An 11,381-nucleotide genomic window follows, 5' to 3' on the forward strand; every position below is an offset into this window, starting at 1 on the left:
GATTGTTATACCCCTGATCAGTCTGTAATTAAAACACTAGCCTACAAGCTTAATTACAATATAACAGATATGCAACTACAATGACCTTAACGTAATTATTGTCAGTGAGTTAAAACCAAAATTGATGAGTCACATTCAATCATTACCTTGCGCACGACCTCTTCCTCTTCTTGCCGCTTCTCATAATGAGAAAAGTCATCAAAGATGGAAGTTGTGTGCTTGTAAGTGGCAATGATTTTAAGCACTTGTTTTGCTTTTTCTAAGGGCACCTCCTGTGTGTCTCGCGAGTTTGTGACTGGTTTGTTGTCGTTGTTCTCCAGGCGAATATGCCTCAGTTGATTGTTGGGGACATCTTTGACAAACAGCCACTTGACATCGAACTTGCCCTTCCACTTGTCCTGTGACCAGACACCAGCACTGGTGCCATAGTCCACTGGAGAACGCATCTCTGCTACGCCACAAAAGTGTCCACTCCCATTGACACTGAAAAGCAGATAGACTGGACCCTTGCCATTCATAGATCGAAAGGCATTGTCCAGACGTTTATTTCCATGCTCTGTGCTACACCATATAGAGTACTTGATGGAACGATGAATGTCATCCTCTGAGTAACTCTTTATAATGAACACACGTCCATTTTTCAGATTCCAGTCAAAGTCCTTGGGATTGTAACTGTGAGCGGCCTTCAGCTTCTCTAGCACAGGGTGGGAGTCACAGCCAGGAAGTGGATGTGACTGGGCTCCTCCAAGGGGGTTTCCATCTGAACTCCCAGCCTGCCCATAAGCAGCGTTCCTGTTACGCGGAGCTAACCAACGATTCTGCGGAGCCTGTGGCTGCTGCGGAGGTGGGGGTGGGTTTTGATATGGAGTCTGAGACAAAGGAGGTGGTTGAGCAGGAATAGGCTGCATCAGCTGTTGAGGTTGTGGTTGAGGGATGGTCTGAGGAGAAGGGATCTGCTGAGGTATGGGGGGCTTGGCCACAGGTCCCTTATTATCCCAGGTACCTATGTCCATGTTGTGTTTGATGGGAGGTGGTGGTAAGGCCCCTCCAATTACAGTTACAGGCTTAGTTTTTGTTTTGGGTTGGGGCTTGGCAGGTTTGCTGGCAATAGCTGCCCATGATGTTGGCTTTGAGGGTGGCATGCTTATGCTGGTGCCCCCATTACCTGACAAAGCACTGGGCATTCCTACACTGTTAACACCAGAACCCACTGTCTTCACTGCAGATGCAGTTACATTGCTTCCTATCTTAAGTCCAACCATGCCCTGCTCAATGCTATTCATGCCTGGAGCTTTATTCAAAGTGTCATTATGAAATCCTGTTTGTCCATCAACAATAGTTCCACCTAGGGAACTAGGTGGGTAGCTATAGCTGCCTCCATAGGCAGAGCTTTGGGTCTGCTGTCCCTGAGAACCACTGGTCCCCCATGCAGAAAAGGCTGGATTTTCTGGGAAGAAGTTGAAGCGGTGCTGATAGATGTTATTCCCAAGACCCCCAGGCTGCCCAAAAACAGGATCATGCATGAAGTGGTGGTCTCCATTGCTGAGCTGCGAGTATGTGGCAAGGTAAGGGATGGGAGGATCCCCTCCAGTTGACCATGGAGCTTCACTTAGGGAGTATGGAAACCCAATAGATGGAGGGTAGTAACTCGGTAGGTATGGGTCTGTCATGGATGGGTAGCTGTTACTCTGAGAAAAAAAAAATAGAAGGATCAGTAACCATATTTATTGTTAATATTGAAAAACACAAACCAAAGCTAAGGAAAATAGTTAAAATGTATCACACAAAGTAATATATATATATATATATATATATATATATAAAACTGTTTTGATATGCTCTATTGTATAAAGTTGTTAAATCATACAGGATTAGCCCAAAATATAAATAAAGCAAAAATCCTTTTGGGGAAAGAAAAAAAAAAAAAAAAAGTGATGTACAGTTGATACCTTTCAGGGCAATGTCTTGTCATAGAAGTATTCTAAACAATACTCTTATTTTGTTTTGTCTGTTGGGGACATTAGTGTCCTAAAAACTTGCATATGTATCCCTCTAAGCTATAAAAAGGTATAACCTGTACATCATTTATCCTTTTTTGGAACAGGGATATTTTTGGTCTTTAAAGAGAAAGTAAACATATTGAGATTGTAATAAAACATTATGCCTTCTTTTTGTTCAATTTAACTCTATAGTGTGTAATTCCACTTTTGATAACTAGAAAGTTGACAATTTTAAGACATCTCAAGACTAGCCTTGCTATAAATCTGCCCTTAACCGACGTTAGCAAATGCACTGCAAAAATGTCATTGTCGCTAGCCTTGTCTACTACAGTAACAAGTGCATATTAGATCCTTCAAATAAAAAAAAAATGGATGGAGTTTGGCTATTCAAAAACAATCGTAGTAAAAACAAATTTATTTTGTTTCTAAAATGTTTAGACAAAAGCAAAAAAAAAAAAAAAGTGCTCAGTTTCTCTTTAAATACACTGGATAACATAGCACTAACCTTTTTCTTCATAAGCATACAAAATGTAGCTACACAAAGCAATCTATAGGACTATAAAGACATAAAGGACAATATTTTAGTGTGTGTAGGATCTTAAACAAGGTGATATTTATCAATTTTAATTTATGGTTTAAAAAGTACATCTAACACTGCTATGTTTCACACAGCCATTGTTTGAACAATTTATCACTTCCTAATTGCCAACGGCAGAAGGGGTTAGATAAGTGAAACTTAGGTTTCAATATGGCAGTACACAATAAATTATTTAAACCAAGGAAAATGAAAAGTCCTCAATTTTCAGAATTAAAATTACATAGAAAAAAAAAATACAAAAATACACTATTTGGCCAAAAAAAATTGGACACCTGACCATCACTTAAGCTTCTTGAACATTCCATTTGAGTCTTTAACAGCCACCACTCTTCTTTGAAGGCTTTCCACAAAATTTGTGCCTATTCTACAAAAAGAGCATTTATAAAGTCTGGCGCTGATGTTGGACAAGGTCTTGTTTGCAATAGGCGTTCAGGTTCATTTCTGGTGTGGAGGAACTTGAGTGGTTTGCACAAACAAACCATATTTTCATGGAACTCATTTTGAGCACAGGGGCACAATCATGCTTGTTAAGAAAAGAACCTTCCATAAAATGTCTTTGTATCCTGTATCATTACTATGAAAATTCATTGGTACTATGCAGCCTAGATCAACCCTGAAAGACAGCCCTACACCAATAATATCTCCACCATCAAACTTTATAATAGACACTATGCACTCTGGTAGTGCTCTTATGGTGTCCACATGCATATTCTTCTATCAGAGTACCAAATAGTGAAGCCTGATTCATAACTCCAGAGAACATTTTTCCACAGCTCCAGAGTCCAGTGCTTTACACCACCCGAGCCGACACTTGGCATTCTGCATATTGATGTGAGGCTTGTGTACAGCTGCTTGGCTATGTGAATGTTGCTTCCAGGGACAGTTTGGAAGTCTGTAGTGAGTGATGCAAAAGATAGGCGATTTTTATGTGCTACAGCACTCCGAGTTTGCATGGTCTACCACATGGTGACTGGGCTGTTGCTCAAAGACGCTTTCACTTCACAATAATAGCATGTACAGTTGACCGGGGCAGATCTAGTATGGCTTGTGGCAAAGGTGGCATCCTATGAATCCCATATGAAGTCACTGTGCTCTTCTCACCATACTTTGCCATATAGCTTTTTTAACAAAGTGCAAAATTAAACTTTTCTATTACAATCTCGTGTTTAATATCCCTTTAATCTCCTATAAACGTTCACACTGTAAATTGAAAACTAATGCTGGCTTGTCTTCCAGGGAATCCCAAGTCAGAATGCTGACTTTTGCATAAGAAACCTGTAAAAATATATTCTACAATATTATGGTGTCACTATCATAGCCATATTAGGTTCATTGAGAGTCTGCGTTATAAGCCCGGTTAAATACTTATAACAAAAAAGCAGTAAGAACAGACTTTTTTGCGAAATCTCTTGAAAGCCCGCAGAATTGTGTATATGCATTGGCATTCTAATGTCAAATCTGAGGCACTTTTCACTGTCCCAAAAAAAAACAAAAAACTAAGATGTGCTTTCCTCCGCAAAAGAACTATTTGCAGAGGGTAGACAGACTGATTCCTTTTACACAGCGTTGATGCAAATATTCAAACTTACAGAAGTGCTGGTTGTGTACATGCTTGAGCAGATCAAATAAGTGATTGGTATGTATGTACCAAATAGCAAGTTCAGTACCCTCAAATTCAGTCCAGGGGTAAATATATATGGAAGATGGCGTGTGCATAAAGAGGTAAGCTCAAGAGTGTGCAGAAGTATTGAGCACTATGACAGCAGTGTTGTGCAATATATGTTATACATATATGCAATGTTATCCACAAACAAAATTTGCCAGCTGGGGGGGGGGGCGTGATTATAATATATGCTGTTTTTTTATTAATGTTTAAAATTATGCAAGCTGCAAATTAGCTGCATAACTTAATATAAACTGATTTAATGATAATTTGTGCAAACATTGGGAAAAAATTATCTGCTAATTTTAGCTTAATAGACATGAAAGCCATCATTTTTAATTGATGATTCAGATAGAGCATACTATTTTAAACAACTTTCTAAATTTACCTCTATCATAAATGTTGCTTCATTCTCTTGGAATCTTTTAATGAAGGAGCAGCAATGCACTACTGGGAGATTATATATATATATATATATATATATATATATATATATATATATATATATATATATATATATATATATATATATATATATGGGCACTCAGGATTTGTTAACAAGCAAAACATTTTTCTTTAATTAGTTGAATCACTAATACATGGTCGACGTTTCGGCCCTCAGTTGGGCCTTCATCAGGACAAGTATAATCTTGCAACTGCCGAGTGGCAAAGATCACAGATCCAAAAAGACGAGTTAAAGAAAAATGTTTTGCTTGTTAACAAATCCTGAGAGTGCCCTTCTTCTACACCGATATCTACATTTATTATTTATAAGTATTGCACCCAGGTCGTGGCTGCTCCACCTGGTTGGAGTACTGGGCTACAGGCTATTTGATATCTATATATATATATCTCTATCTCAACAAAGGATAGCAAGAGAACTAAGCAAATAATATAAGAGTATACAATTTTAAATAACTAAGATTCACTTCTGATCAATAAATAAAAACTTTAGGTTTCATGTCTCTTTAAAATTCCAAGGGAGAACACGTATGCTCTAATAGGAAGGAGCTAAGTTTTAACAAATGATACAGAGAACAAAAACAGAAATAAATAAAAATGTACACACTAGATCTGAAGTTAACTTGTGCCCCTGTAATCAATTAATGGAATAGTCTAGACAAAATTAAAATTTCATGATTCAGATAGAGCATGCAATTTTAAGCAACTTTCCAATTTACTCCTATAATCAATTTTTCTAAGTTAACTTGGTATCTGTTTGAAAAAGAAACCATAGGAGCAGACCCATTGTTAGTTCAGCACCTGGGTAGCACTTTCTGATTGGTGCCTAAATGTAGCCAACAATCTGCAAGCTCCTAAGCTTACATTCAAATATAGATACCAAGATAATGAAGAACAATTGATAATGAGTAAATTAGTAAGTTGCTTAAAATTGCATGCTCTATCTGAATCAGGAAAGTTTTATTTTGTCTAGACTATTCAACCGACTACCAAAATCACACACTTGCAAAAATGTACATGATAACCTAGTGTGGTGAACATATATGTATTGTAGACTAGAGTAAGACAACAGATCTAGGTTTGTATAAAATATGTGGAACTCTAGCGATACAATATATTAATTATTTGTAAACTACAACCACTGAAGGTTAAAGTGAAAGCAAACTTACCTGGTTTGCAATGTTAAATAACATTCTTAGTGCCAAAATAATATGACTTTCATTCATGTTTTTTTTTTTTTATTTACCGGTAAAAAGTTATCGCCGTAATTAAACATTTTCTTTTACTCTCCAAATTCAACCATTTAATTATTTTTCTCTCTACTGGTCACGTTGTTCGCATACTCAATTGTAAATCTGGCCGTTAGGCGGCCGTCAAAACACGTCATCCGCCTACTTCTAGTTCTGGGCATGCGCAACTATTTTTCAGCCCTTACTATATTAGGAGTGCGCTCCCATTTCGCGCATGCGCACTCGCTTTATATGTACAGAACCACGTCACCCGCCTACTTATAGTTCTGGGCATGCGCAACTATTTATCAGGCCATATCATATTAGGAGCGCGCTCCCGTTTCGCGCATGCGCACTCGCTTATTTTGAAACAAACACGGTTTTACAGATAAGCGCACGCACGGTAGACTGAGAAAGCGCCGATTTGCGCATGCAATGTTATGTGATCGTGCTTTTAAAATACGTATAGAGCGGGTGGGACCGCTCTATACGTCACCACACAGAAAGATTAGGAAGTAGAGGATGGGAGGAGTTAGCATGGTACTGGTAGGAAATTTAATAGTTAATAAAACTTTAAATAATAAAGAAATTGAAAAATTCAACTTAGCGATCTTAGTAGTACAATGTAATAGAATATATTGATGTGTTATAAACGGACTAACTTTACTTTCACTTTAATTTAAAGAAAAAAAGTTTACTAACCTGGTTGGACTGACCAGACAGATACTGTTCGAAATCATTGTCATGCACGCTGTCCTTCTGGTGCAGGGATCCATTTTGAACTGAAATTAGATCATTGTTTGAGCGCCCTATTGGAAAAACTTTTGGGGAAAATTGAGTTTGTAAACTAACTTACAGAAATAATTAACCCCTTATTCATACAGGTTTAGATTAGTATTAAATGCATCCCCTGATAGAGCTGGAGCTAACATGTAACACTAAACAAGTAAAAGTTGCATCTCTGATCCTTTCATAACATCATCTATCAAGATTACCAAGTATCAGAAAATACTTAAAGGGACATAATACTCATATGCTAAATCACTTGAAACTGATGCAGTATAACTGTAAAAAGCTGACAGGAAAATATCACCTGAGCATCTCTATGTAAAAAAGGAAGATATTTTACCTCAAAATCTCCTCAGCTCAGTAGAGTTAGTTCTGTGTAAAAAGTTATACTCAGCTGCTCCCAGCTGCAGGTAAAAAAATGAAGAAATGAACAGCAGCCAATCAGCATCAGCAGTGCTGAGGTCATGAACTCTTACTGTGATCTCATGAGATTTGACTTAACATGAGATTTCATAGTAAGCTTCCTTTACCTGATTGGTGAAATAATATGAGAGTTCACGATGCTCATCCCTTCAGTTGTCCCGGGACAGACACACTAATATGCTGCTTAGAAATCCTTTACAATGGGAGGTGGCTACTGAGGATTTTTTGAGGTAAAATATCTTTTTTTTACATAGAGATGTTCTGGTGATATTTTCTAGTCGGCTTTTTACAGCTATGCTGCATCACTTTCAAGTATTTAAACATTTGGGTATTATGGCCCTTTAACTATTGATTTTAGGATTATAATAAAATGCAATGATTTAGCAGTATTTCTTGAAAAAAAATATAGAACATTAAAGGCAAACATTCAATAAATTTAGTTTATAAATTATCAGCTTTAAGTGTTTATCTCACAAGCCATCATAATGTTTAGACACACGTTAACCTTTCCTTGCTCTGTCATATATAGGATGCAGATCTCAGAAAAGCGATATAACTAGAGTGCCCAAAAGGATTTTCTTCAATACTTTTTGACAATTTACAAATGGAAATGTAGACAAGTATTTACATTATAAATATGTTCTAACTAAACAAGACAAAAAGCAAGCCTATAAATCACATAACATACCTTTATTGTCCTGTCCCTTTGGTCTCTGTTTTGGTTTCCAAATCGAGATTAGAAAAAAAAAAAAAAAAAAAAAACAATGAATGTATATAAACATCTAGTATTGAGAATATATATAATAATGCAATTGCAATATTTAAACAAGAAAACATATGTATATTGTTGCATGCTTTGTGAGGAAGCTAAGATACCTAAAACATCTAACAATCTATTTTCACATAAGATCTCAACATGACCATTCTCCCTTGTGTTAAAAAGAGAATTCAAATTTGACAACTACAGTGTTTTACTTGGGTATGCCAAAAAGAAAGTGAGTTGCATATATTTAGAAATCTATACTGCTTTCTAAAAATATTTTGGTAACATTACAGCAGGTATCTTGTGTGCTACTAGATATGTTAGACAGCGTATCTTGATATATAACAGCTTCAAATGATGACTTAAATATTTACTGTATGAGTAAATATGTAACTATATTTATAAGTCTAGCATCCAGCATGAGAACTTTTCTTGCAACTCAAAAAACATAGAAACCAATTTTAGGTATACTTTAGGTTTACCGTATTACTTCCCGTCAGATTCAAACCCCTCCCTCAATATATTACTCTACTCACTGATTTCTACTTCACCTGCACAGATTCAAAATTAATGTGGGATAATACTGTATTAACAACTAGTGGGATTCTTCAGTGTTGTGTATATTACATATACATTAATGCTTTTGATGTGTGTGTAAAACGAGAAGAGCTAGGAGAAGTATATTGAGTGGGTGATGGGAGATGACGCGCCCAGGATGGCAAAGAGATGATAGGGAGGTACAGAGGAGCCTGGAAGGCTGAGTATAAAGCAGTCACATATCATGCGATGGGTATTACTGTGACAGCACACCGTGAAAGGGACATGATTTAAAGAAGGGATATGAGAAAACGCCATGGTGTGCAAATAGGACCTATAGATTTACTGAAATCAAGAACAGTGGAACGAGAACACTTGCAAACAAGTGTATGGGATCCTAAGCAAAAACACCGCTGACCTGTGGGTCCACGCTGGTGGCAGACATCATTCATGAAGAGCCGCACGGTGCTGTAGCCTCAGTAGGCCGGGTCTCGGACGGGCGCCTCTATTAAGAAGAAGGCCGCAAGTAGTGAGTCCAGGCCTGGCTTGGCCTCCAAAGTAGTGTGTCTAAATTTCCGCAGCTAAATGTGCTGGCTGGGCGCAGAATATCTGTGCGCTGTTGGCCGCGACCCGGGATCTCACTAGCTTCAGGCCTGGCCCGGGAGGTAACAGGCTTCACACTCACCAATGGCGGCGGGGACTGGGCAGAGTGCGGCTGACGTCAGCGTCCGCGCAGTGTACGCTGGGAACGGAGGGAGAGACCGCATGCGCGTACCAAACTAGTGACAGTCTGCGCGGCGGTATGAAAGGAAGTGATACGGGGGTTTTGTGAACCGGAAGTGATGTCATGAAAGCGCCAAGGCACGTGATACCCATAAGTGTATAAGAATATTAGAAACCGAAATGTCAATCGCAGTCGCCCTCGCACAGAAACAGCAGAGAACAGGATGTTTGTTATTTTTCCATTAAAAATGTAACTGTGATTTTAGCAAATTAGAACACTGAGGTGACTGGGATATTATATTTCATTTTAGTAAACACACTGGGGCTTTTTTTTAACTTACAGAAAAATTCAGTTACAGAAAAATTAAATATATTATATTACGCAATGCATACAAGACAACAGATAAACGTTAAATCTTTGATATTTTTTCTATTTGATTTGTTATACTAGCCTTTAATAAAATATTAATCTCCGCGTATTTTAGTGTTCTAAATAATTTTCTCAGCCATATAACATTTTAAGACAAAAATGTGTATGTGGGGCTACCAACAATATTGCACTGTTTGTGTGTTCATGGACCAAAATGGGGAGCTATTTTTTTTGTGTCCTAAAGAACATTTTTCCCCTTAGACTTTACCCAGCCAGCTCTGCTCACCTACAGGGATACATTGTATGAAACCCTTAGCCTACTTATTTTTATTAATTTCTGCAGGTTTTTATACCTTTGTAACTTTTTACTGTACATAGAGACACAACGCAGTCCTTCTAGTACAAACTGTAATGGGGCATGAACACAACCTTTAAAGGGTCAACTCACACTACACACACAGCCTCAAAGGGACAGTTCCCAGTGTGCATCCACACGACACACATACTTAAAGCGATGATCAGTCATAAAAGGACAGGGGCGTGCATGCACACAACATTCACAGCCTTTAAAGGGACAACTTTCACCACATGCACGCAGTCTTAAAAGGTACAGTTGCACAGACACCCAAGGTGCACTGCCTTAAATGAACAACTCAAATCATGCACAGTTTTTGAAGGGACAGTCTAGTCAAAAACAAACTTTTATGATTCAGATAGGGCATGTCATTTTAAACAACTTTCCAATTTAATTTTATCAATTTTGCTTTGTTCTCTTAGTATTCTTAGTTGACATTTTAACCTAGGTAGGCTCATATGATAATTTCTTAGCCCTTGAAGGCTGCCACTTATCTGAATTCATTTTACAGTTTTCACAACTAGAGGGTGTTAGTTCATGTGTGCTATATAGATAACATTGTGTCACACACATTAGGTTACCTAGGAGTCAGCATTGATTGACTAAAATGCAAGTTTGTCAAAAGAACAGAGATAAGGGGGAAGTCTGCAGAGGCTTAGATACAAGGTAATCACAGAGGTAAAAGGTGTATTAATATAACTGTTGGTTATGAAAAACATGGGAATGGGTATGTGTCGGACTCTGGCTACCCTGACTGGGTAGCTTCGCCAGAAGGATCCTTCCTATACCTGGAACATGCCGCTATGTAGCGGAGCAAAGTGATTATAGCAGAGCCCACCCAATTAACCAGACAGAACCAGTATTTGGGTGAAACAAAATAACTGGCTTTATTGTGAAACACACAATGCTTATATACACATTCAGAGCCTTATCTGATCCCAAGATCTCCCGCCATTCCCGCTGGTCTACACAGTCTGGCACCTCCATAGCAGCCATAGTTCCATAGAGTCCCAGTGATAAAGAGGTGTCAGTTTCGGGGTGATCCCAGGGGAGCAGTGTTATTGAAAGCTCTCTGTCCCTAGATGCCACAGTCCAAAAAGCGGCATGATCTGTTACTGGGGACTGGAGTTACAGCCTGGGAAAGATATGGAGGTGGGGGTGTCCAAAACCCCCGGTTCCCAAGGAAGCTCCCTTCCAGCAATCACCCCACCTCTGGTCCTCCCTAGCGGCTACCAATCCCCAAAAGCTCTGGAGCGACCTGGGGTAAATGTTAGCGGGTCTCCAGGGTGATGCAGCCGACCGGCAGTTCCAGGAGCCCAGCCAGCCGGAGAGGGGTTAGGCGGGTGTCCGGGGTGATGCAGCCGACCGGCGGTTCCAGAAGCCCGGCAAGCCGAGAAGAATTTTCCCGGTCAGAGATCAACTCTCCTGACAAAGTACAAACATCAAAACAACAGATAGCAAGAGTCTGG

The 11,381-nt window shown here is 38.7% G+C and overlaps 1 protein-coding gene across 3 annotated transcripts in view; it reads right to left on the minus strand.

The window, feature by feature from the left end:
- YTHDF1 (YTH N6-methyladenosine RNA binding protein F1) overlaps positions 1-9,212 on the minus strand; it is a 47,268-nt gene extending 38,056 nt beyond the window's left edge. Inside the window, exons 1-4 of one of the 3 annotated variants that reach the window (XM_053708731.1) lie at positions 8,883-9,212; positions 7,853-7,877; positions 6,655-6,773; positions 147-1,688 (exon numbers count right to left, since the gene is read on the minus strand). In XM_053708731.1, the coding sequence (XP_053564706.1) occupies positions 147-1,688; positions 6,655-6,773; positions 7,853-7,877; positions 8,883-8,912 (1,716 nt within the window). In that variant the 5' untranslated portion in view covers positions 8,913-9,212. The remainder of the gene's footprint in view (positions 1-146; positions 1,689-6,654; positions 6,774-7,852; positions 7,878-8,882) is intronic. The other 2 variants (XM_053708814.1, XM_053708649.1) reach the window with 2 other exon arrangements.
- Positions 9,213-11,381: the final 2,169 nt, after the last annotated feature.

The sequence above is a fragment of the Bombina bombina genome, chromosome 1 (assembly GCF_027579735.1).
Source record: "Bombina bombina isolate aBomBom1 chromosome 1, aBomBom1.pri, whole genome shotgun sequence".
Taxonomy (NCBI): Eukaryota; Metazoa; Chordata; class Amphibia; order Anura; family Bombinatoridae; genus Bombina; species Bombina bombina.